Here is a 27,256-nt window from a genome sequence, read left to right on the forward strand (position 1 = left end):
GCCGGGCTGGGTCCGCAGGTGGGCGGGCGTCCCGGCCGGCTCCGCCAACGCGCGGGCGGAGAGCCACTGGGGTCTGGCGGGCGCGCGATTTCCAAACGCTCGGGGCTTCAGCGCGAGCTGCGCACGGCCCGGGCGTCTCCGCCCCCGTCCACTAGGTGAAGGCGCTTCGAGAGCCGCGAGGCGCTACCCCGAAGGACGTGCCGGCTTCTCTCTCAAGAGCCGCAGACCCACTCTTCGGGTCCCCCCAGTCCCCCGGCAGCCGACGGAGCGGCGGAACCGGCCGCGGAGCCCGGCGGCCGCGCTCAGCTGGGGGCCCTGAGGCCGGAAGGCGCCGAGCCCCCTCAGCTGCGGGCCGGTGGGCGTGGTGAGGCGGCACGGGTTCCGTTTTCCCGGGCCCCGGGGAGCTTTCGCTTTCGTTTCCAGCTGGCGTCTGCACCCCGCGGGAGCCGCCCGCCCAGCCCGCGTCGGCCGCCGCCGGCGTCCCGCCAGCCGCGCTCCGACGGGCAGCACGCCCCCGCCGCCGCGGCCATGGCCCAGGCCGCCGTGCTCGGCGAGGTGACCCAGGTGCTGTGCGCGGCCGGGGGCGCCTTGGAGCTGGAGGAGCTGCGGCGCCGCTTGCGGGAGGGCGTCGGCGCCGACGCGCTGGAGCGGCTGCTGCGGGAGCGCGGCCGCTTCGCGGTGGCGACGCGGGCGGGCGCGGGCGGCGTGGTGGCCACCAAGCGCGTCGTGCTGGCCGTCTCGGCGCTGCGCCTGTGCCGCGCGCACCAGAGCCCCAAGCCGGGCTGCGTGGGGCTGTGCGCGCAGCTGCACCTCTGCAAGTTCTTGGTCTACGGGGCCTGCAAGTTCATGAGGGCCGGGTAAGCGCCGCTCCAGGAGCTCGACGGCGGGCCCGCTTTGGGCCCCCTTCAAGTGTGGGGACACCAGTAGGTGGCCGCTCCCCGGCGCCTCCGCCTTAATTCTCGTCAGCGAACGTTTATGGAGCACCTACTGAATACCGGGCGCTCTGTGAGGGACTCGGTAGACAGTGGCCCCGGAGCTCCTGCGGTCTCAGAGAGTGACTTGGAGCGCGGTCCCCGGGGAGACACCCCGGGGTGGGGGTGGGGGCTCTCCAGAAGAAAAGCGGCCGCGTCTGGCCTCTGGAGCTCCACGAGGCCCCGCTCTCCCGAGCGAACTTTGAGGGCCTCCAGCCCAGGGCTTTCTCTGCCCCGGCAGCCGGAGGAATCTTAAAACCTGTCTCAACTCTTGCTCACTTGCTTACAAGCTGTTAGTGGCTTCTGTTGCATTTGGAAGAAAATGCGTGCTCCTGTTCAGAAGCTAGTCCATTTATGTAGACGAATTGGCTCCTTTTTTCTTTCCTTTTTTTTTTTTTTCCCTCTCTCCTCCCTCCCTTTCTTTTCTTCTTTTTTTCTGGCTTAACACAGTAGATGTTCTTTCTTGCTCACATCAGGTCTACTAGTCAGCATGAGGTAGGGGTCTTGATCCCTGCGGTCATTCAGGGACCCAGGTTGGCCGACCTACCCTCAGCCTCCTGAGCCCGTGGCTCTTAAGACCGTTCTGGGTATCAGCTTACAGGGAGCAGGTGGAGAAGATGGACAGGAGAGGGTTGGTGGGGGGTTCTTATGGGGACGGGGTCTGGACGTGGTAGGTATCTTTCCACACATCCCCTGGCCCGCAAGATGGCTCACCACCCCCCTCATGACTAGATGCAAGGGGGTGGGAGTGGGAAATGTGGCTCCCAGGAAGCAGCTGCTGAGAAATAGCTAGATTAGAACATTCCAAGGCCCAGCTAAGGCCTTAAGAGGGAGGGACGTGTGTGAGAAATTTGAGAGACGGGAAGTTGGTATGAGTGTGGTGACAGGATGTGAGAGAGGTGATGGCTGTTTTCTTACTGTTGACTGAGAGATGACTCATACTTTTTTTTTTTTTATTGACTGAAGGATGGTTCTTCTTTTCTTTCTTATTGGCTGAGATAGCAGGAGAAGTGTGCCCAGGGACAGCTATCCAAATCTGAAGCCTGGGAGCATGGCCAGGGTCCCAGGTTCTGGTGTGGGAGTTACTGGTTGGTGTATGCCAACGCTGCAGCCCCAGGAGCAGGTTAGATTTGAGGTGGAGGCTGAGGGTGGAACCTCAGGGAAACTGGGCCCTCCGGGACTGGTGGAGAAGCATCACCTCAGGGGAGAATGAGGAGCAGCAGCTGGAGAAGAAGGTGGACGTGATAAATGAAGGATTGAATGATGGGGATAACTGGTGGATCTGGTTAATGTCAGTATTTGGTAAAATAAAGACAGCAGCCCTATTCTCCAGCTAGTTCCCAAAATTTGGGGTTGGATTGTATAACGGAAGTCTGATATCTACTGGCCTAGAAGATTCTGAGCTTTTTTTTTCATTCTTCTCGGTTCCATTTTCCTTGTGGTTCACACAGGATGGTTTCTTGAACCTTCCTTCCCTGACTCTTTTTGGGTCACATAAGGGAGAGTGGGTTTCGTTGGCTGCCCTTTCAGTGCTTTCCCTATTACTCTGCTTGTCTTCCTGAACCACAGGTCAGCTGTTTCAGAAACAGATCATGGCTCCTGTGTTTGCTCATTGGTGACAGCTGGGAAGGGTCCCAGGTCCCTGACTTCTGTCCTGTGCTTGGCTGGGGGGGGGGGCAGTGAGCATGGTGGTTAAGAGCACAGCCCCAAGACAAGCCTACCTTGTTTTAACCCTGGCTCCATGATCTTGGGCAAGCAACTTTATATCCAAGCCTCAGTTCCCTCATCTGCAAAATAAGGTAATACCACCAACCTCATGGGCTTGTTGAGGACTGAATGACTTCTAAAACCTTCAGGTAATCCCCTGGTTTGTGATAAATACTCAACAAGTTTTAGCAGCTGTTGTCACCATCGTCGTCATCATCATCTTGGTGGCACCAAGTTTGCCTAGAATGTTTTTTTCTTCTCTCCTTGCTTGGTTCCTCAACCTAAATATTTGGCCCAGGGTTGACACCTCCCAGGCACTGTCCCTTGATTGCTTCTGTCACTTCTGTCAGGCTCAGGAGGTGCCCCTCCTCTCTGCACTGATGTATTCTTTTTTTTTTTTTAATATTTTATTTATTTATTCGTCAGAGATAGAGACAGCCAGTGAGAGAGGGAACACAAGCAGGGCGAGTGGGAGAGGAAGAAGCAGGCTCATAGCGGAGGAGCCTGATGTGGGGCTCAATCCCGTAACGCCGGGATCACGCCCTGAGCCGAAGGCAGACGCTTAACCGCTGTGCCACCCAGGCGCCCCCTGCACTGATGTATTCTGAGCACAGCTGACCTTGCACTTGCCCTGCCATTTTGTCACTTCCACTAGAGTAGAAAAGGGGAAGCGTCCACATGACTCCATGGTTGGTCTGTGCAGTAGAAGAAGGAAGTTGTCTTTTACTGAGATGGGGGAGCCTGTGGAAGGTGCTGCTTTGGGGAAGTCAATCAGGGGCTCGGCTTTCTTTTGAACTGCTCATAATAAACATGACATTTGAGGTTTGGCAGTGTCTGAGTAAAGCAAATGATATTTGCCCGACTCTTTCAGGTCCCGGTGACCTGGGCGATCATTTGAAGACTTTAGATCATCAGGGTGTGGTGCCAGTGCCTGGCTCACAGTGAATGTTCAGCAGGGGCTTGTTAATGGAAAGAATGGAGGAGGGGAGCCGAGAAAAGGGCTGGGCCTCAAGGCGAGAGTGGGTGTACACATACCTTTAACCATAGGTGTCCACGCTCATTTGTTCAGCCATTGTTTAAGTATCTGTTAGGTGCCCACTGACTGGTGTGCTGTGACTCTTCTTTGGGGAATGGCCCTGTCATTCTTACCAGGTACGGATAAGAGGTGCTGTTCTGGTCCCTAGAACTTGCAAGGTACCTTCTCTTCCTTTGTAAATAAGCATTATGGTTTTTCATTGTGTAAACATGCTGGTTTTTCCTCTGGTGCTGCTAAGCAATGTCAAAACTATTCCTGAAAATTTATCTTAAAGACTGATTTTATGAGTTGTATGAGTTTGTTCTGGCAGCCATAGCAAAACACCATAGACTGGGGGCTTAAACAGAAACTGACAGTTCTCAAGGTTGGAGGTCTGAGATTAAGGGCAGGATTGATTCCTTTCTGAGGCCTCTCTCCTTGGTTTGCAAATGGGGTCTTCTTCCTGTGTCCTCACATGTGTGCATCTGTGTCTTCATTTCATCTTCTTAGAAAGACTTCAGTCAGATTGGATCAAGCCCTCCACCCCAACAACCTCTTTTTAACTTGATTACCTCTTTATTTACTTATTTTTTAATTTTTATAAGATTTTATTTATTTGAGAGGGAGAGTGTGTACACAGCGGGGAAGGGCAGAGGAAGAGGGAGAAGCAGACTCCCCACTGAGCAGGGAGCCTGATGTGGGGTTCAACCCCAGGACCCTGAAATCATGACCTGAGCTGAAGGCAGACACTTAATCAACTGAGCCACCCAAGCACCCCATTGATTACCTCTTTATAAACTATCTCCAAATACAGACACTGGGGGGTTAGAACTTCAACATAAGAATCTTGGGGAGGCGCAGTTGAACTGTGATACCAGCTCTGCTTCTTTGCAGGAAGAACTGTAGAAACAGTCACAGCTTGACGACAGATCACAACCTGAGTGTGCTGAGAACTCACGGTGTTGACCACCTCAGCTTCACTGAGCTCTGCCAGCTTTTGTTTCAGAATGACCCCTGGCTTTTGCCAGAGGTGAGTTCCAGGAGGGGGTGTGTATGTGTGTAAGTGATGGGGGAGAAGCCAGGAGGTTGGAAGATAGGAAATATTATGGCAGAAGAGAAGCCAAGAACCCCATAGTGACCACTGGGATCTGCTTGGAGGAGACCTGGATTGAATTCCTGGCTCTGCTGATTTTTATACCTGTGACCTTGAGCCAACCTTGCCCCATCCAGAAGCCTCGTTTCCTTCTATTGCATTTGGGCTGGCACCGCCTTTGCAGGGCTTATTTGAGGCTGGGGGAGTCTGGCCGGTGGCTGCGGCAAGATGTTCCTTATATGGGGATGAGGGGATGAGAGACTCCAGCAGGCTCCTCCGCATCTAGCAGGACTTGGACCCACGTGTTACTGCCAGACCCAGGAGGTCTGTGAGGAAACGTTTCAGAGAGGCTGACAGGCAGATGATGCTCTTCTCTACTAAGTCAGTCGCACCCCGGAAATTTTGAACTTTCGTTGATGTGGATTCTCATAATGCATTTCACATGTTAACCAACCTTGCTGCGATGACTGTGTACTGGTTTGGGTCCTCTGAGAAGCAGACACCGAGGTGGGATTCAAAGTGCAAGAGATTGAGTGGAGAGGGAGCAGAAGACGGTGGGGAGCCTTTGGGCAGTGATGTGGCAGGATTGGGGGAAGGAAGAGCCCTGGGTAGGAAGAGACCCTGACTGTAGCACAGTTCCAAGACAGCTTCTGCCTGGCCAGCGGGAAGTTCTGAGCTAAAGTAGCTCATCGTTGCCTGGGAGCAGCCAGTGGGAGCATGGTCTCTGTGTGAGTAAGGTGGTGGCTCCCGAGGGCAGCCGCTGAGCTGAGGTAATTACGCACGGCGGCCGATCTGCGTGGTGTGTCCTGTGGCCAGCACAGGTCTGTGGGACGCTCTGCCACTGCTTCTGGGGTAAGGCTGCAGAGATTAGATTGACCTGTTTTAATGAAAATGCTTCCGTATTACTCAGTTAAAGCCACCCATTTGAGAACGGTGCTACATGGCGTAGTGATTGGTACATAATAGGTATTAACTTTTTCTTTTGCCTTTTGAAAGTTAGTGTTGATTTAATTCAGCTAACCTTTATTGACTATGCATGGATATCTAACTATCCATGAGTTAGGCACTGGTGATAAGGAGAGAAAAGACCCTGTTCTGCCCTTTCGGGAGGCACATTTACTGGGTGAGACAGATAAGTCAACATGTGATTGCAAGGCGCTGTTCTAGATGCTGCAGCAGTGGTCAGCACTCTGGTCTCTGGGGCACCGTTTGGGAACCTGGGAAGGCATCCTGGGGATGGTGCGTGCTCTGAATGCTGAAGGGTGCATGAAGGATGAAGGTCTGGGAAGAAGAGGGCACAGAGAGGATGGAACTGGCATGGTCAGGGGACAGCATGTAGGTCAGCACAACTTGGATTTAGGGTGGGAGAGGGAAGAAGGAGAAATGGGTGAGTAGAGACTCATCCATGCAGCCTTCAGTATCATGGGAAGGAGTTGGGGTGGAGGGTTGTGTTTGGAGAGAGGCATTAATGTTTCGGAGAGGTCATCTTGTCAGTAGTATGAAAAATGAATCAGAAGGTGATCAGTCTGGAGTGTGTAGCCTCTTGTGTACTTGGGTGTGCAGGTTTCTTCAGGACGCAGTGCCAGCAACTGGGAGCCGTGGCCATAAATTCGGACCCAGTGCAGCTTTCCTGCCAGGACTTCCGCTCTCAGGCTAGTCCCCTTATCAGATGAGGAGTTGGGGGCTGCCACCATGAATCGAGCACCCACTATGTTCCAAGATATTTGTATTAGCCACTTTGTGTATTTCCCATTTAATCCTCATGATAACCCAGAGATATAGGTGGCATTATTCCCATTTCAGGGATTAAAAAGCTAAAACTCAGAGCTAGTGAATGGCCTGCTTAAGGTCAGGCATTTTATAAGTGGCAAAATCAAGGTTAGGGTGTAGCCCTTTCTGGCCTTTTCTCTTGGAGCTTCCATCCTCAGAGTGGAGTCCTTACTGATCTAAGTCTGGGTTCTGCGGCCCTCTGCTGCATTTCTACCTCTTGTTCAGTGTAATGCCTGTGAATTGCCTAGGTAGGCCCTTGGTGGTCTCTGGCCTGGTTCTCATCTCCAGGAATTTGGAATGTAAAGAAGGAGCAGTTGATTCAAGTTCCAAGTCCCAGCTTTACCAACAACCCAATTCAACAGATGTTGTGCATGCCAAATGTAGATAGCTGTGTGACCCAGGGCAAGCTGGTGAACTTCTCTGAGTTTCCGTTTGCTCTTGAGAAATGAAAGAGCTGATTTGGCCTTCTCTAAGATGCATTAAACACTTAGAGCCTCTTTGACCCTGAATTTCAGAAAAAAGATGGTGAGATGAGGCCTGGCTTAGGGAGTGTTGGTGAGTCAATGGGGGACGTTGTAGGTGTAGTATAAGGGTTGTTAACATGCTATATATGTGAAGAGAGCAGCTCTGATCAGCTGGAAGTTTCTTTGAATTTTCCTAGTGGAAGGGCTTATTCTGTACAGTCTGCTGCCCACCCAGTTCCCATTTTATCCAAGGGCATATGTTAGCAGCCCCGTCCATCTAGAGTGGGGGAAATTCTCATAGCTCTGTGGCTTGTGAGGGTGATGGAATCACACCTTCGGCTAGGTCTCTAGAGGGACCTCTCGTGACCGTGCACTGGTTAGGAGTGGGGGTGGTGTCCCGTGAGGCCTTCCTAACCTGGTGTTTTTTTTCCTTTTCTGTCAACAGATCTGCCTTCATTATAACAAAGGAGATGGACCCTATGGCTCTTGTTCCTTTCAAAAGCAGTGTATCAAAGTCCATATCTGCCAGTATTTTTTACAGGGTGAATGCAAGTTTGGCACTAGCTGTAAGAGATCACATGATATCTCTAATACTGAGAATCTGGAAAAACTGGAGAAGTTGGGCATGAGCTCAGATCTGGTGAGCAGACTGCCTTCCATTTACAGAAATGCTCACAACATCAAGAATAAGAGCTCCACCCCCAGCAGAGGGCACCCTCCTACCCCGGGCCCGCAGGGGACTTCTGGTAAGGCTCTGGACTGGGGCCCTTGGATTCCACATTAATGGAATGTGTGACCTTGGGCAAGTCTGTGCTGCTTTCAGTAAAGTGCCGTTGGTGATTCCCTCCCAGCTAGTGGGCGTTATGAAGATGACTTGAAATCATAGCCACGAACAAGCAAGATATTCCAGACAAATGCCAGTTCATGTTGACTATGAACGGATTCCCAACAGGTCTGATCTGCAGTGAACAAAGCCTGTTTTAATTTCAGCTCTCTTCTTGACACGTAAAGGGAATTATTTAGTCCCTGTAAATTTGCTTTGTTCACTGCTCCCCTCCAGCACCTAGACAGTGCCTGGCCCACAGTGGGCACTCAGGCATTTGTTGAATGCTCAAGCATGCTAGAATCCTTTTTTTTTTTTTTTTTTTTTTTTAAGGTTTGGTGACAGGCAGATGGGGAAATTTTGAGCAGAGGCTGCTTATTAAATAAGCATTTCTTCACCTATTATGTGGGAAATAAATAATGTAGTCCATTGGAGAGGTTGTAACACATTGGTGTCCTTTGGATTTTGCAGTATCAGCTGTTGGCTGTTCATTCTGGTTATCCATTCTCTCAGTTAACAAATTTGTGTGCTTGCCATGTGCTATCCACTGGCCTGGGCCCTGGTTATATATTGGAGACTAGGACACAGGGCTTCCCCCCTCCTCAACCAGAATGCATAATCAAACCATCTGTTGGCTGTAGGATTTTATTTTATTTTATTTTATTTTATTTTATTTTTTAAAGATTATTTATTTATTTATTTGATAGAGATAGAGACAGCCAGCGAGAGAGGGAACACAAGCAGGGGGAGTGGGAGAGGAAGAAGCAGGCTCATAGCGGAGGAGCCTGATGTGGGGCTCGATCCGCTAACGCCGGGATCACGCCCTGAGCCGAAGGCAGACACTTAACCGCTGTGCCACCCAGGCGCCCCAGGCTGTAGGATTTTAATAGACGTTTAATAGGAGTTATCTACGGTTTTTAATAGACCACTTCCTAAAATATCAGGTGAGCGCTAGGACTACCAGCAAACAAACTTAACACTCTAATCTTACCTGATTTTGTATTTAAAAATTGTCCTTGCCATATGTGTTTTTTTTTCTTTACATATTCTTCATTTATTTTGGGTTAATTTCTTTCAATAGTGGGAAGCTAGATGTAGACAGGTTTTGCCTTAAATAGGTCTGGAAGAGTCTCAATTGGATTATGGCCTTAGAAAGGGAGGGAAGGCTACCTGCCCTTGGGGAGCAGGGGTGGTGACCTCAAATGCCCCAAAGTTGTGGGTTTTGAGGCCCACCCTGTGGGTGTCTTGAAGGCCCTATAAAAAGGTAAAGGAAAATGAATAACAAAGTAACAGGTGATACTGAATACCGGAGGTTTGCGAATAAGTTTTATGTGCTTGTATGGTGGTGGTGGGGGGGGGGTGCGGTGGTAAATGTAATTGTTAGGTAAAGTCTCATTAGAGCACTACTAGAAAAGATAAACTTTGAAATCAACTCCATACCTGTTTTATATTAAAATTCTTAGAATTAACGTAAAATTACTTCAGGGGGTTTCATTTTAAGATTAGGAACACAACCAGAGCTGAGAAAAAGGGGCTCCTCCATGGTGTCCTGGGTTTGGCAAGCAGCTGTATGATGTTGGGCTCCCTGGCTCCCCCCTAAAAAGCAGAAGGTCCACTTACATGTCTGAGGGTAATTTCCTCCTGAACATCATAGGATTTTGTGAGATTGCCTCTCCCACTTTCATCTTCTGCAGAGAAATGAATGAATTCTCTTTTCTCTCCTTTGTATCTTGAACTGCTCTGACTCCATATCAGAAGCTTTGATGGATGCTGGTATGTCTTTATGATGTTTCTTTATAGAAAGAAGAGGTAGTTCGGGTTCTGTGTCCCCAAACACTGCTAACCAAGAGGAGAGTGATCAGATCTGCTTGTACCATATCCGGAAAAGTTGTAGCTTTCAAGGTAAGTCAGAGGAAGCCCCTTCATGCACTTGCAGGCAGGACAGCTGCTTCTTGGTTCGAGTTCTGCCCTAAGGCCACCCCTCAAGGTCTTCTCCCCCGTCCAGAGAGGGTTGGGGCCTTCTTAATTGTGAGCTGGGGTGACATTTCTGCCAAATCAGTTCTGAAGCAATTTTGTTGGGGAGTTGCGCATGGTAGGAATTGAATTTCTGGAAATCAGACTGTAGGTGAGTTTTGGGGAACATAACTGGTTCATGCAGCGAGTGTCAAGTGTTGACCCTTGATCAGTTTAGCATGAGGTCACAGACTACAAAGATGCCCAGTCTAGTGGGAACAAATGTGAGTGTCCCTCCTGAACGGTGTTTGTAGACTTAGAAATGCCTCAGAAACCCAGAAGGCCCTTCCTGAGGAGGAGATACCCCTGTGTGCTCTTGGGGAACAGGAACTTAAGTTGGGGGTTTCTCTCCATGGTCCCTGTTTTATCAGAAGTAACAGTTCTTGTGTGTACACGTGTGTCTGTATTTTCACTAAACCTTTGTTTTCTTCTTATTGTTGTCCTGGGCTTTGACTGAAGAAAGTTTCCTTCTGAAATTTGGTGACTCTTAAAAAAACAACCACCAAACTTCTTGTTTCATTTTCAGTCTTTAAAAGCCACCCAAGCAATTCAGGACTACTTTCACTTTGTAAAAGGGTCCAATAACACAGAGTAAAGTCTTGAAGCTCTCCTTCAGCCTTCCCCAAAGGTAAACACGTGCTGTGTGGTCATGATGCTTGTTTTGCATATTTTTCAACAGATGGGTACATGTGATAGGTATTCCTTAACTTACTTCCTTTACTTAACATTGTGTCTTGGAGATGTTTTTCACCTTAGTATGTGTAAGTTCACCTTATTTTTAAAAAGCGACTGTAGTATCCAGTTCAAGTGATACTCCACTGAGCATCTGAGTACGCATGCGTATTTCCATAGCTTGGTTCCTGGCAATGGAATGCTAGCTCAAGCATAAATGTGTGTCATATATACATGTATGTTTTTAAAATCAACATTATTGAGCTATAATTTACATACAGTAAATTTTAAATATTTATATTTTTTCAGTATACACTGAGTTCTGGTAATAACAATTTAGAGATGGAAGAGTTTCCTAATTCTAAGTCCCTTTGTCCCATTACAGTTAATCCTCACCCCCCAATTTCCTGACGTCATGCAGTCCCTGATATACTTTTTGTCATGTAGATTTGCCCTTTCTAGAATTTCATATACATGGAGTCATACAGCATGTATTATTCTGTCCCTGTCTTTGCTCACTTAGCATGTTTTTGTGATTTGTCCATGCTGGCAAATCAGTAGTTTGCTCTTTTTATTGCTGAGTACTATTCTGTTGCATGGATTGACTACAATTTGTTTATCCATTCATATGTTTGATGAAGATTTGGGGGGTTTCAAGTTTCTGGCTTTTCTAAATCTTTTATAAATATATACAAGTTTTCATGCGGATATCTGTTTCCACTTCTCTTGAGTAAAGGCCTAGATGTGGAATTACTGGAACATGTAAGTATGTGTTTAACTTTATAAGAAACCACCACCATCTTCCAAAGTGGGTATACCTTCCCACCAGCAATGTAGGAGAGTTGGTTGCTCTGTGTTCTTGTTAACACTTGGTATTGTCAGTCTTTTAAACTTTAGCTATTGTAATTAATGGGTACCGATATCTCATTATGGTTTTAATTTACATTTCCCTGATGATAATGATATTTAGTATTTACTTTCATGTACTTACCAGCCATTTGTATATCTTCTGTATCTGTTTGAATTTTTTACTAATTTTTTTATATGATTGCTTGATTGTGGTAGTAAGTATAATTCACATACCATACAATTCACCCATTTAATTGTTTTTATCATAGTTACAGAATTGTGCAGCTATCATCAAGTCAATATCAGAACATCTCATCAGCCCCAAAGAGATGCTATGCCCATTAACAACCTCTGCCCATTCTCCCTGCCCCCCAGCTCCTGGCAACTACAGGATTCCATCCTGTCTCTGTGAATTTGCTTGGTGTTTCATGTAAATGGAATCATACAATATGTGGTGTTTTGTGACTGTTTTAGCCATTTTCTATTTGGATTGTTTGATCTCTCATTGCTGTGAGGGTTTTGAGTGTTGTTTATACAAGTCATTGTCAGAGGTATTGAAAATATATTCTCCCTGTCTGTGTCTTTCATGTTCATTTTCTTTACGGTGTCTTTTGAAGAATGAAAGTTACAACCCTGATGACCATTTTAGAATCTTTTTCTTTTACAGTTTCTTGTGTTCTAAAAACTTTCCCTGTTCCAAGCCCCTGAAAACGGCTCTATGTTTGTTTGGTTTTTTCCTAGAACTTTTATAGGTTTCACTTTTATGTTTAGGTCTAGCTGTTACTCTTGATCTGTTTACTCTAGTAATTATTCCTTAGGTATTGATTCTTCTGTGTGAGTTAGCGTCCCATCCGTGTTATTTTTTCCTCACGTGTTGGGTGACTTTTGGTTGTCTCCTTGAGAATTCTGGGGTCTCCTGGTGATGCGGATTCTGATCCAGGCAGGCTTAGTGGGGAAGAGGCAGCATGTTTTGCTTGGTGGGCTGCTGGCATTTATCCTTGGAGTGGGGTGGGGGCTTTGATGGCTTCTCTCTCCCTCCAGCACTTCTATCCACACTCACATGTTCCTTGGGGCAAAGAACAAGGTTGCTGGGCACAAGCAGGCCATGGAGGGAGTGCCTGCTCTAGTGGGTGGGTCCCAATTATTCTCATTGTGACAGGCCAGGTGTCTTTCTTACTTTTCGTTACATATAACTCTGAATTTGTTAAGAACCGCCCCCCCCATACTTCCCACTTCATAGCAGCTCTCTTCTGCATATTTTACATGTGTTTTTCTCTCTTTAACTCTGTCAGTTTGATTCTGTGTGCTTCATATTTTAGGAATTCTTCAATAATTCTGGTCTTTTGATGGCACTATTTATTGTATTTAAGCATTTTTGGATTTTTCTTCTCTCCAGTCTGTCATTTCAAGTGATGTAGGAGAAAGGGGATGTGGATGTGGTACTTTGTTTCCCAAATTAATTTGGTTTTTGCAACTCACCTTCCAGAAAGCTTAGACTCCAGAATGCCACAACAAAGCAGGGAACATGAGAAGGAGGGAAAGGAAATTGAGAAAGGAGACAAGAGGACCAGGGAAAATGTGGCAGATAAAGGGCTTCATCAGCTGGGTCTCTGCTCTTGCCTGCCACCATGGCTGTGGTGGCCTGCATGACACCCTCTTTTCTTGGGCGCCTTCTGGCTTGTGAGTGATGCGGGCTCCACGTTAAGCTCACATTAAGAACTGGAGGCCCCAGGACTGCTATTTGATCACAGCGCCTTCCCTTGGCCCCTGTGTCCTTCCCAAGGAAGTGTCAGCCAGGAGGGCAGTGGGTGGTGTGCATTCCCTGAAGGGGGCCTTCTTAAGGGGAGAGTCTTTCTTCAGGCTGTCCAGGACTCATCTGAGCTGAGGTCTATAGGTGCAGTGACTGTACACTGATCATTAACCCTGATCATTCCCTGATCAGTGCCCTTTGGGGAGGGAACAAGAAATCTTATTTGGTTGTGACCTCTGTACCATAGCTGTGGCCTTATCTATCCAGGTTGGGCCCTTCCTTATCATTCTGTTGTACATACATACCCCTAGTAGAGAGTCCAAGAGGTCTCTTGGCTTGGTGTGAGCTGTCCATGTTCTAACTCTGGACAAGTCAGAATGTCCTGAGTCCCCAGGGTGGCTGAACCCTGCGTTGGTGAACTTGGGAATTTCCTCATTTGGGGTCTCTCTTATTTGAGTCTCCTTGGCTGGGTGTTCTTATCTGCCCCGTCTGCCTGACCGTAGGCCTGGCCTTTGACAACCCCAGGCAGCCTGCTCACCTTTCTCCATGGTCCCTCCCCATCAAGGTAACTTTGTAGACTCTGTGGGGAAGAAGTGGCATTGAGATGTGCCTGAAAGGCTGCATACAATTTTATTACTATTTTATTCATTTATTTTTAAAGATTTATTTATTTATTTTAGAGAGCAAGGCGCGTGTGCAAAAGTGGGGGGAGGGGCAGAGGGAGAGAATCTTTCAAGCAGACTCCCTGCTGAGCACAGAGCCCCACTGGGCTCAGTCCTATAACCCTGTGAGATTATGACCTGAGCTGAAATCAAGAGTCAGATGCTTAACTGAGCCACCCAGGTGCCCCTACATAGAATTTTAGAAAATTTTAGTTTTTTTTAAGTGTCAAATTAGCCATGCTTCATTGTCATTATTTTGAAAGATGAATTAAAGAAGCACAAAGGACAGCCAGTAAGAAATGTTTTCCTCATACCTTTTTTTTTCTAGCACCCAGAGCCCCTCCAGAAAAAAATCATTGTTACCAGTTCCTTCACTATCCTTCCGTAAAGATTTTATACATGCAAGTATATATGTCCAGTCGGTTTCCTTCTCACATAGGTACAGTATGCACACTGTTTTGTGTTTTTTTTTTCACTTAACTAGACATTTAGTTTTTTGGAATATATTCTTGTGGTTCAGAATTCCAAAGACATAGAAACAACAGATATCTTTCCTCATAACTCTGTCCCTGGTGACCCACTTCCCCTCGGCACGGAATAACATGTGTGTATATATGTATTCAGTCAGAGTATCTCTAATTTTTCTTTTCTATTTTTTACCCAAATAGAGGCATTCTGCACCTTGTCATGTATCTTTCTACCTAATAGCATATACCTTGGAGGTAGGTCTGTATCAGAGTGCAAAGAGCTTCCTGCTGCTTTTCTTTCCAGTCTGCCTTTTCTCTCCGGGGATGTACCAGAACCTCATATAGGATATTGAAAATTAGAGAAAGTGTTGGGTGCATTCCAGGCGAGGCAGGCAGGATGTGCTAGGAGTGACAGGGACCCCAGGGAGCACAGGGAAGATGTAGGGGGAGCGGCTGGCTGGGAACTGTAGAGCTGGGCCATTCTGTGTATTTTGGCAGGGGCAAGGCAATGTGTATAAACAGCTTCAGGGATGTGGGGGTGTTTTGAGGGGGTGAGTATGTTAGCAGCAGCAGATCAAAGTGGGCTAGAGCCATGCTGCTGACTTATCTGTGGTCAGATGTGTCAGGGTTTGGATGGGTTTCTAGTAGAGATGAATCTGGCTCGTTTTTGGTGTCACCGCTCCTTGTCCACATGCTACATGTGTAGTGAGCAATAATGGGTCATCAGACTGCCCCCTGAAGTCTGATTGGCCTTCTCACGATCAGCTTCTTTATTGGTGAGATGCAATTCGTGCATGATATAACCTACCATCATACATGTTTTTAAAAATTGACGTAATGTTCTGTTAAAAGGGGAGGCATAAAAGGGAAGTGTGTATAATAAAACACACAGTATTTCAATATTAGGTGCTCAGGTATGACTTCACTAAAAATGACTCCTCCACAGATCTCCAGAGTGTTCCCAGGTCAGTGGGCAGTACCACACCGGTTGAGAACCACGGGACTAGGTCATGCTGTGTATTGCCAAGATGTCTTACTTCCTTATATTCTTATTTTAGATAAGTGCAATAAAGTTCACTTCCATTTGCCATATCGATGGCAGTTCTTGGACAGAGGCAAGTGGAAGGATTTGGACAAAATGGAGCTTATTGAAGAGGCATACAGCAATCCCAGAAAAGACAGGTATGAAATATGTCACTTGTGTCTGCTGTGTGCCTGGACTTCTGTGGGCAGTGTGCGGAGTTTAGACACAGAGTTGAGATTTGATGTCTCTCACATACACACACACCCATAAACAACCTGGTCTGGAGGTGAAAGCTCTGGGCTGGAAATTGGAAATTAACTGTTCCTACTGCAGTTGGGTGCCTCTGTTTTCCGCACCTTTCTTTCCTTTAGGGAGGAGCTGTGGGGAAAGGAGATGATGGTACCAGGTAAGTTTTGAATCATTCGCTGCTGGGATTGATCATGTACATATATCCACATTGATTACTACAGAAAAGAGAGAGGCATTCATTTGTGAATTTTTAGCATTGAGTGTAAAGTCCTGCAGCTGAACTGCTCTTTATTGTTCGGCTTTTAACTTCTTAATTTTTCTAAGTGTGTCCCACTATCTTCACTTAGTCAATTCAGAGTGAATTGGCAAATCCCGGGGAGGCTTCTTTTCAAATACTCCTCATATTGTGGATTGAACTTGCTAAAATATGTTGTCAAGAAGAGAATTTAAGCCTACTTTTTAAGTGGGGAAAAATACATTTGTGCTTAGAGTGCAATTATACGCAAATTGCTACTCGTAAATTATGTGAAACAAATTGTTCCCCTTTGGAAGATGAATTGGCTCACATATTCCCCCCTCTCTTTTTCTGAGGCAGAATTTACACACAGGGAAGTGCACAGATAGTAATTGTATAGTTCACTGAGTCTTGACAAATGCGTGGGCTCATGTAGCGGACACTCTTATCCAAATGGAGATCATTTTAGTCAACACAGAAAGTCCTCTCCTGCCCCTTTGCGTTAGTGCCCACCCATGGGCCAGCATTGTTCCAACATCTGTCACCACAGATTAGTCTCACCTGCTCTTGAACCCCATCTAAATGGAGCCTTACCCTCTCTACCACTATGTCTGGCGCCTTTCTCTCAGCGCTCTGTGCTCAAGACTCGGCCAAGTTGTGCTTGTCTCCCGGTGCACATGCGCTCGGGCTTCTGTGGGGCAGATGTTCGGGGATGAAACTGCGGGGGGGGGGGGGTGGCGTGCAGGCTGGGTCCATCTTCAGCTCTGCCAGGTGATGCTAAATTGTTTTCCGAAGTGATCGTGCTGCTCTCCACCCCCATTCACAGTCTGTGGGTGACTGTCTCCCTAATGTTTGTATTGTTTGCCGTCTGAACTTTTCCCAGGCTGGGGATACAGAGTGGTGTCTCCGCTTGCATCATCTCTGGGTCCTAATGAGGTAAAATGTCTCTTCGCATGTTTACGGGCCATTCTTGCTTCCTCTGAAACATCTCTTATGGTTTGCGTGTTTTGTTGAGGGGGATGGTTGTGTGTTTAGTTATTTATTTAGTTCTTTAAATTTCTGGATATTAAATGTGCATTGAAAATAAACTCTATCTGTCAGCTTATGGTATATTTTAATAAGAGAAGTATTTATCCGTCTTTTCCTTTATGGTTTTGTACTTTTTGAGTCATAAGAAATCCTTCCTTATCCCAAGACCATAAGGAAATTTTTCTAAATTTTCTTTAAAAAGTCTTGATGTTTTAAGGACTGTGTTTACTCTTTTGCTGCAGGTGGTGAAGTATGGGTGTTCTTTCATTCTTACACAGATGAATTAGTCAGTTTTGCCAAAACTGCTTTTTAAGAACATATTTAATTAAAAAAACTTTAAATTGTGGTGATACACACATAACATGAAATTTGCCATCTTAACCATCTTTAAGGGTACGCTGCTGTGGCGTTAAGTTCGTATTGCTGTGTGGCCATCCCCACCATCCATTGCCTGTGGTTATTTTTAAGATTTTTTTTTTTTTTCCCGACAGAGATAGAGACAGCCAGTGAGAGAGGGAACACAAGCAGGGGGAGTGGGAGAGGAAGAAGCAGGTTCATAGCGGAAGAGCCTGATGTGGGGCTCGATCCCATAACGCCAGGATCACGCCCTGAGCCGAAGGCAGACGCTTAACCGCTGTGCCACCCAGGCGCCCCTCCAGCGGTTATTTTTAAACCCACCAAAATTGAGCCAAATCTGGCAAAATGTTAACACAGTTTATAGTTTATTTCAGACTCATGTGCCAGCTATCACTTAAGTAGGCTGTCTCTTCTCCATGTATGTCCAGTGCCACCTGTGCAGGTGCGGAATTAGCAAATACACTTGTTTCTGGCCTCTTCTCTTCCGTTGGTCTGTCTGTCTCTGGGCCACACTGTCTTACCTAGTGGAGCTTTAGAGTGCGTGTTGGCATCTGGCCATCTTGTCTGTCTTTGAACTGCCTGGGCTGTTGGTCTTAGGCTCCTCTTTAGAAATTTCTAAATCTTACTGGTTTATCTCTTGTGATTTTTGAAAATTGAAATTGTATTGACTGTTGTCAGTCCTAGGAGAACTGAGATCATAATGGTGCCGAGATTTTTTGTTCCTGTATATGATCGCATCCGATTTATTTAAATCTTTTAAAATATCTTTCAGTAGTCCTGTAATTTCCCCATTAAGGTCTTAGATATCTTTTGTTAGAGAATTACTTTTTTCCAGTTGTGTTGAGATAGAATCGACCTACAACACTGTAGAAGTGTAAGGTGTGCAGCATGATGACTTGATAGAGGTATATATTGCATGATGACCACCACGGTAAGTTTAGTTAACCTCCCTCACGTCATACAGTTACAAAAACAATTTTTTTCCCTTTGATATGATGAGAACTTTTAGAATTTATTCTTTAGCAACTTTTAAATATATCATAAAACATTGTTAACTGTAGTCATCATGTTGTACATTGCATCCCCAGTAAAACAATTTTATGTTTCTCTCGGCTGATGCACAGAAATGCAGTTGACTTTTGTCAGCTGTTGTATCTTGCAACTTTATTAAAATAACTCAGAAGACTCTACTGATAATTTGAATTATCTACAATTCAAAGGTATCTGTATAGTCTACATGTCTGTCTAGAAATTAATATCTGTGGATAGCATTTTTTAAAAAGATTTGACTTATTTGAGAGAGAGAGAGCAAGCACAAGTGGGGGGGCAGAGGGAGAGGGAGAAGCAGGCTCCCTGTTGAGCAGGGAGCCCAATGCGGGCCTTGATCCCAGAACCCTGGAATCATGACCTGAGCCAAAGGCAGAGGCTTAACCGACTGAGCCACCCAGGAACCCCTGCAAATAGCTTTTTAATTTCTTCCTTTTTTATTCTTACACATTCTACTTCTTTTTATTGCCTTATTACCTTATCGTAGTGGCTAGGACCTCCTGTGCCTTGCTGAATGTAAATGGTGATAGCTGGAATATTATTTTTTCTTCTTTTTTTCCCTTGATTTTAAGAGGAGTAATTATTAATGTTTCACCTTAAGCGTGAGTGAGTGAGTATTTGGAACCTTTGACTTTGCTAACAAATCCTAATTTTATTCCTAGTATGCTAGGAGGTTTTTTTTTTAATTGTGTATAAAAATTGAATTTTATTGAGGGCTTTTTCTGTATTAAGAGCCCATGTTTTGTTCTCCTTTATTTGCTAATGCAATTAATGACATTAATCTTCTGATAAGTCCACCACATTTCTAGGCTTAAGTCATAGTGCAATTCTCTTTCTCTCTCTCTCTCTCCCTCTCTCTCTCTGTCTCTCTCACACACACACCCAAACTGCTGAATTTGGATGGCCACTACTTAAGATTTTTGCATCTATGTTTGAGTGAGATTGGTCTATCATTTTTTCATATTATCTTGACCTGGTTATCTTAAGAAGTATCTAACTTCATAAAGATGAGATTGGGATAGTTTCTTTTTCTGTTCTCTTAAAGAATTTATGTGAAGTTAGAATTATTTCTTCCTAATGATTGACCATGTGTCTATAAGAATATCTAGGCATAATGTTTAATTTATGGGAAGATTTTAAACTACCGACCAGTTTCTTATAATTGTTAGAGGATCAGAAAGGTTTTCTATCTTTCTTGAGTCAATTTTTGTAAATTTGTGATTTTTTTCAAGAGTTTGTTCATTTTATTTATTGTCAAACTAATTGTCATAAAGTTGCTTATAATATCCCTTTTAGTATCTATGGTATCTTTAATTTTTTACCTTCTGTATTTCTAATATTGTCCTCTTTTTTCTTGATCAATCTTAATAGAGATTAATTTTATTTTCAGAGAGTATTAATTTTATTATTATTTTTTTATAAGAACCAACTGTCCTTCCCTCCTCCCACTTGTAACCTTTTATTTTTCCCCCTAAGGTATGTGTCACATTTATGCTCACACCTACTAGCTGGTCATCTAGATGGAACACTAGAACCCGGAACTCAGTGGAACCCGATTGTTCACTTGGCTGGTGGAGATTTCAGTTTACCTCTCACGTTTGTTTGCAGGATCCTGTGTGCTGAGTCGGCCAGCAACTTTCACTTTGATTGTCTAGACTTTGACTCCATGATGTTTGGCGCTGCCCCGGCCCGCCGCCTCTCCACGGCCTCCTCGGTTACTAAACCTCCACACTTCATCCTCACCACTGACTGGGTTTGGTACTGGACTGATGAGTTTGGTTCTTGGCAGGAATATGGAAAACAAGTAAGTGTCATGGAAAGAGGGCAAGTATTTTCCCCCAAGGGTCCGTGATGGAGGAGCCATTCCAGACACTAGCGTGAGGGTTGTTTGGGAGAGTCCTTGACAGAGCCAGAGATCCCCACATCCCCCTATGACTCACTTGCTTCGGGGGAATTAGGGAAAAACTAGTTAATTGTTGCTTTGTATGAGATTCTGTCTTTGAATGTTTAGGCATCTGTTGGCCTCAGGAGAACTGAATGACTGTAAATTATAGTGAGACGACATTTCTTCATTGGTTTAGTTAGATGGGGTAGAAAGATGCCTCTCTTCCTGTCGGACACGTAACTCCCCGATCAAGTGCCTGTGTGTGCAGAGAGTTTGTGTGGCTGCACAAGAAACCTAAGGCTTTTCGAAGGTGGCTCTCTGCCTGCTCTGTAGCAGCAACTTCACAGACTGTGGGCAAGTGTAAGAAAACGGCTTTATTTCAGGTATCGATTTGGAATCTGGATCTAATAACTGCTGCTGTCAATTATTTGAAGATGTTCGTGGCTGGATCAGATTAGAGGGAGCCCCCTGGTCACCTGTAGAGGTACAAGGATAGGGAGGTCACCACGTCTGTAGGGACAGCTTTCCAAAATGAAAATTGGGATATGTGGTCTGATAGACATTTATACTCTTCAGGTTGTAAGAGGCTCTATTAAAGCTTGAGTTTCTTGTTCTTACCTGCGCCTGGAATGTCATCTTCTCTGGGAACACAGTAATGAGAGCTGTGTGAGAGCAGGGAGTTTTTGTCTCTCTTGTGCCACTGATGTGCCCCTGTGTGAATAGTGCCTGTACCTAGCAGATCCTCAGGGTGTAGACATTGGCTGGCTGAAGGACAGAGTGATTGCTGCCCTCTGGGTAATTGGACGTGGTCGCTCTCAGCAGGGGCCTCACTCCAGCCCTCATCTGCTTCCCCTCCGTGTCCTCCAGTGCCAGCCTTTCCTCGTTGGGTGTTCCGTCTACCCTCTTTCCCACCCATCTCTCCCTCTTGAGCATCCTGGGATTCTTTCCACCTTCCTTGCCATGTAGATTTGTTCAAGGAGGCTCCCTGGCATTGCTCTTGGTTTGGTTAGGAGCAGGAGGGGAGAGGCTGTGCCTGGCACGCAGGAGCAGGAGAGAATGCGGAGCTGGTTATGCTCTGTGAGTGGAGCTTCCCCAGTGACATCATGGAGGAACGCACGGCAGGTGAGAAGCACTTAGCAAACCTGACAACCTCTTATGTTTTGTTCTGTGATTTGTCCCCTTTCTTGGGGAGCTGAGTGGGATGACACGAGACCCTCGGGACAACCTATGCAAAAGTATGTTTCCCTAGGTGACTTTGCAAACTGGATTGTCACGACGTTAGAAGTGGGGGCCTTTTTCCTCCAAACAACCCACACTTAGGGCTTTTCCTTTCTCTTTTCTATACTGCTACTTTCTTGCAGTATAGTCTGTGTATAACCTCATTTAGAACAGTGAGAATCTCTGGGGATGACCTGTATTTAGGTGTCACTGATGCATTGTACAATGCACGTGTGTGGACTCGGTGGCTTTTGGTTGTGTGGTCTCATTTGGTACCATCAGCTGGATCCTCTCATAGGGTGGCCTGTCCATTCTAGCTCTTCTTTTCCCCACACACTTCTGGAGTCACCCCATATTTGGATTTCTTTCTTAGTTTTCTGCTAATTGCCAGTTTAGGATCATTGTTTTCTGATTCAGGGAAACTAGGTTCTTTTCTGCCTGAGCTCAGGATGTACAGCCCAATTTCAGGTCCAAATTGCCTCCACCCTATATTAATTTTCTGAGGCTACCACAAACTGGGTGGCTTGGAATAACAGTGATTTATTGTCTCACAGCTGGATGCTGGAAATCAAAACCGAGGTGTCAGCAGGGCCATGTTCCCTTTGAAACCTGTTAGGAATCATACTTGGCTCTTCCTAGCTCCTCGTGGCTGCCCTGGCTTGTGGGTGCTTCAGTCCAGTCTCTGCCTCATCATCACATGGCCTTCTCCCTGTGCCTGTTTGCACGTGGCCCTTCTCTTATAAGGACATGGGTTATGTGGATTAGGAGCCCATCCTACTCCAGTATGATCTCATCTTAACTAATTACATCTGCAGTGACCTTATTTCTAAATAAGGTCAACTTTTGAGGTATTAGGGTTAAGACTTCAACTTACCTTTTTTGGCAACAGGCATGGCACAATTCAATTCATAACCTAATCTTGGGTATAAAGGTATTACTGTTATTGGCCCACTGAATTTTCCTGCGTTAACCTTGACTTCCCTGTGGTGTTGGGCTCCAGGATGCCTGACCTGACCTGTATCCTCTTTGGATCATTCTCAACAGGCTTCTCATATCAACTGACCTTTTGCATTTTTCCCCCCTTTCCTGTGATCTTCTTTGCCTTAATCTAAAATCTCTACAATTTCCCTCACCTTTTTGTACCTGAACAACCCATCCATCTCTACTTGAAAGACCCCCGTTTATTCCTTCACTTGCCAGGGTCTGACTTCTGTTCCTATTTCTTGTTCATCTAGTCACTTTGCATGGAGTGCCGGCAGGAGGTGGGACCCTACCAGGCACAGCCCTCGCGGTGCTGTAGACACTGGCAAAGGCTCAAGGGCCAGGTGCCAAATCTTGTGGCATTTCCAGCCTTTGCCCACTCCCTCCTCACTCTCCTGGCTGTCTTGCTCCTTCATGGGTTGCTTCTTTCTGCTCCCCTTCATGAATGTTGGGGTGTCTCAGGGTCCAGCCCATGCCCCCATTCTTGTGATGTTAGTGGCCACCTTAAGTGATCTCTACACCTCTGTCTCCAGACTAGATTCCTGTTCGAACTTCAGACTGGTATATCCAGCACCCGCCTGATATTTCTGTGGCACCTTTGCATTTTGTTTCAGGCACTGTGCTAAGTGCTCTGCATGCCTTATTGTAATGATTCTCCCAGTCCTTTGAGGATGGGATGGCACTCTTGTATCATGGTAGGGGTATGATTTAAGTTTGTTACTGTTTCTGTTGCTGTTCTGTTGAGATCATTGAGGTTCAGAGAGGTTGAAATAACGTGTCACAGTTATCGAGGAGCCAGAATTAAAACTCAGTCCATCCCCCAATCTTAGATGTCCTATAGGTAATTGAAGGGAAGGTGTGGGATCAAAATGGAAAACTCAAAAATAGAAGAACTCTCCACGGGCTCAGGAAAAGGACACAGAGGAGGACTGAGCTCTGAAGGGTGGTGGGTACGAGAATGGGTAGAGAAGAGGCAGCCGTGCTCAGGCCATCCCTCCAGGCAGATTGGAGAATTCAGTGTTGGCGTTCATCTTCATCCGAATGATTGTGTCATCCATTACGAGTAATTTGAATGCGCTGTCTTCTGTCCCTGCCATCCGCTTATCCTGGTTAGTAGGACCTGCATTTACTATTTTCCTGGGCAGCTTTTAGGAGGCATTCATGCTGGTTTCTATTCCGTGCCTCCCTCTCCTGCCACATCCCTGCTCCCTGGCTCCTCTCTCTCCACACCCCTGCCTCCCCCATGACACAGATATCCACCTCGGGCATGTCTGCAGTATGGTGTGGATCGCACCCAGCAGCTTTCTTCATCATCGTATGTTCTAGCCTTCACCAAGTATCTGGCTTTCCCTTGTAGGGCATGGAGCACCCCATGACCACCGTCAACAGCAGCGACTTGGAGAAGGCCTACCTGGCGTACTGTGCACCAGGCTCGGACGCCCAGGCAGCCATCCTGAAGTTCCAGGCTGGAAAGCACAAATATGAGTTAGACTTCAAAGGTACTTCCTGACCCACTGTCCTCACCCAGCAGGGCTTGGCCGTCTGTTGTCTCTACGTTTTCCACCTTTGCCCTGGAGAAGGTCTGTGTACACACTGAGGGCCAGGATAGAAAAGGAGAGGGTGGTCCCTGCTTCTGAAGTGCTGTCCACCTGGAAAGGGAGATAGAGCTGTAACAGATGATGCCAGCCCAGTGGGATGGAGGAGCAGCTGCCTGGGGAGGGGGTGTGAAGGGAGGGGAGCCCGAGGAGGGGATGGGAGCCCGAAGTGTGGAGGAACAGGCAGGGTCTGCGTGTGTGTGGTGGTGGTGGTCCTGTAGGCCGTGGACGCGTCCCTCTAGTCCCAGGGTTAACCTCAGTCCCTGACTGGTGTCCTAGCCATTCTTCTCTGTGTCTTCCTCCCCAGGGTGGTGGCTCCACGTCGTCCTCTCAGTCGGCACCTGCGGCTTAGGTGGGCTGCAGATTGAAGTGTGCTAGATACACAGTTTCATTAAAAGTTGCTGGAAGCAGATTATCCTGTGCCCATGGTGTCCTGACACTGAGCTTTAAGTGACTTGTCCTGGTTGCCTTTGCAGACAGACAGAAACAGGCCCAATACCCTTTGGCCAGTTCATCTAGTAACTGATTTTGGAGGATTTTTTTTTTTTTTTAAGTTTTAGTGTTTTCTGTGGCTTCTTTTAAGACATTTCCTCATGGATTTATCAGTTCAGCTCTGTTTAACTCAGTGTTGCCTTACCTTTTAAACTCTGAATCCTTCTGAATGTTCAGGACCTTTTGAGGGAATTCACTGGGCCTTCCTTTAAATATGATTTGCTGTTTTCTCTATTTTTGTGGACCTTCTGTCTGTGTGGAGGGCAGCAAAGTGCATGCGGTGAATTACCCTAAAACCACTTGACCTGCCTGCTGTGGTTTTGTAGTGCTGATCATCTTGCTGAAGGTAGAATCGCTGCCCCCTCCCTGTGCCCTCTGCTCTGCAGGGAGAACTGCTCACCCGCCTGCAGCATCTGCTGGAGAACACCAGCGGAGGTCAGGTGATTTGCAGTCCACAGTCTGATAGATAAACGCACGAAGGGGACAGCGAGCTACACGAGGATCAAGTCTGTACAGCTAGTGCCCATCTGACTGCTGCTGGCAACTGTTTGAAATACTCCTTTCAAGTATCTGCAAAATATGAAACCAGAAATGTCAGATGCAGCCTTTATCATTCTCAACCTACACTGCACCCCCCAGGGAACGTAACAGAGACTCAGGATAAGGGTGGGAAAGAGCACATGCATGCAGTTTTCTGCAAGCTGCAAGAAAAAGTGTGTGCACCCCACACTGACCCAGGCTCACGTGGGTAGGCACAATTCTTTTTGTTGGTGGTGGATCCCAGCAGCTACAGAAATAGTTTGAGGTGAGTTAGGTTCCAGTCTCACTGCGAGGTGTAATGAAAGCAAGTCTCAGAGCCAAATCTGCCGGACACATTTATGAACTAAATATTATTAGGAAACAAGTACAGTTAAGAAACACAACAGGTCAAATGATTGGTTCTGTAGGATTGAGGAAGACTCGGCACTGTCATTTTAGGGACTCTTGTCACGAGCATTTCTCAAGGTCACTGCCAATGCCAAGATTCCAGAGGCAGAACCCCAACATCTGTTAGCTGACATCAGATGGACAGAATCCCCAAGGTCAAGCTTGTTTAGGGACTTAGCATAGTGTCTCCCTGGTAAGGGTAATCTTCCTGTCTGCGGAAGGGTAGGGAGTGGGGTCTCACATATTTAGCCAGTCTGCGTGTCTTGAGTAGTTTCACCAGTGAAAGCCCATTTGAGATTTATCATGATGTCAGTCAACAGGCCAAAAAACCCCCATGTAAGTGTGCTAATTATTGATGGGAGTTGAGTGGTGGGCAACAGTAGGGCTTGTGGTAGCAGTGTCTGGTGTATGGGCTCCTGATTAGAATGTGGGGGACCCCTGGGAGTTACAGTCTTGGTGACCATCTGGGCTACAGCATGAGGGACACACACCTCGGTGATCACACAGTGTATGTGTGCAAATGCAGTAACGTAAGTTACAGGCACCTACAAATTAATATTAAAATGTTTTTTAAATTAAAAAAACTGGTTTTATACTCTAAGTGCAGAAAGTAAGACGTGACAGGGTTTTTTCCTGGTGGCTAGGGATCCCTAATCGCGCTCATAGGTATTTGTGATTTTCCACCTCGGGGGTCAGTGCCTCCTCAACCTTCAGGATGAACCTGAGAATCTTGGGGGTGGGCATGGGGCAAGAATTTTGTTTATTAAAGATGGAACAGGTTTAAAAAGGGTGAGAAATACTGGTGTGGAGGCGGTTTAGTAAAAAAAAAGTCATAAGAGTAAAATTATTATATTAACTCTAAATCGCCCTGTCTCAAGATGTGGTAATTTGGTCTCAGGCTGGGCTGAAGCTCTTTTTATATCCAAGTTGGGAAAAACTGCTAAGCAAAATAATAGTTTAAACAAGATTGGAAGGAACAATTTAAAAGTACTCATGTATAATTGATACGTCAATTACTCATCATTCATGTGTTCATTAAACCCAGTCTCCTAAGGATACCTATTTTCTTTATGAATATTTGAAATGTGAAAATTGCCTTATTTTTTTTAACAGACTGATTGTAGGCTTTACACATTTGGATTAGTTTTCCAACCCATTTAGTTTGTGTTTATAAAACATTGCCTTCCTGTGTGTGTATATGCATTTGGTGTTTCTTTTTTTTTTTTTCCCAGTATTTGTTCAGAAAAACCTGGTCTATGGCACAGTCAGAAAGGTTTCCCGGAGACCCAGATACGTGTCCCCGCAGGAGGTGAAGGTGAAGCAAGCCTGGTAGGTGGCGTGTGTACGGGGGAAGGGGGGGGGGGAGGAGTGCTTCGCTGCACGTACAGAAAGCCTCCGCAGAGCGGCTAACGCAGTAAGAGGGTTTGTTGGCTTGTGTCACTGAATGTGCCAGCGCTCTGTCTCCAAGTGCCCAGCCCCGCCCTCTACCCAGTACCTTTGTACTTTCTTCACTTAATACGGTAGTGCTAATGTTAATACCATTGTTCCAGAAAAAGTCTGAGAATTCATGAAACTGGAAAATCAGGGTACACTTAGCACATTTCAGAGAGAGAGGTATTAGCATAGATTGTAAGATGGTAAATATAATGCAGGTTTATAGAGAGATAGATGTCAGAGTATTGTTCTAATTGTGGTGTAGACTAATTAATTTTTAATTAATAAAGCATTAAAGTGCCAAACCAAATGCAACATGAAATAAAGGGGAAAAAAAACCCTAAGACACTGGGAAAAAAATCATATAATCAGATTTTTTAAAAAAAGATTTATTTATTAGATTGTGTGTGTGTGGGAGGAGGTAGGGGCAGAGGGAATCTCAAGTAGACTCCACGCCCAGCATGGAGCCCGATTTAGGGCTCGATCCTACGACCCTGAGATCATGACCTGAGCTGAAATCAAGAGTG

The 27,256-nt window shown here is 46.1% G+C and overlaps 1 protein-coding gene across 1 annotated transcript in view; it reads left to right on the plus strand.

The window, feature by feature from the left end:
- The first annotated feature begins 439 nt into the window (after window positions 1–439).
- Window positions 440–27,256, plus strand: part of PARP12 (poly(ADP-ribose) polymerase family member 12) — a 36,948-nt gene continuing 10,131 nt past the window's right edge. The window contains exons 1-8 of the mRNA XM_045792525.2: window positions 440–857; window positions 4,588–4,723; window positions 7,466–7,766; window positions 9,644–9,745; window positions 15,315–15,438; window positions 19,806–20,001; window positions 23,639–23,780; window positions 26,528–26,624. Coding sequence (XP_045648481.1) covers window positions 529–857; window positions 4,588–4,723; window positions 7,466–7,766; window positions 9,644–9,745; window positions 15,315–15,438; window positions 19,806–20,001; window positions 23,639–23,780; window positions 26,528–26,624 — 1,427 coding nt within the window. The 5' untranslated portion in view covers window positions 440–528. The remainder of the gene's footprint in view (window positions 858–4,587; window positions 4,724–7,465; window positions 7,767–9,643; window positions 9,746–15,314; window positions 15,439–19,805; window positions 20,002–23,638; window positions 23,781–26,527; window positions 26,625–27,256) is intronic.

This window comes from Ursus americanus, chromosome 3, assembly GCF_024610735.1.
Source record: "Ursus americanus isolate L20-20 chromosome 3, mUrsAme1.1.p, whole genome shotgun sequence".
NCBI classification, from domain to species: Eukaryota; Metazoa; Chordata; class Mammalia; order Carnivora; family Ursidae; genus Ursus; species Ursus americanus.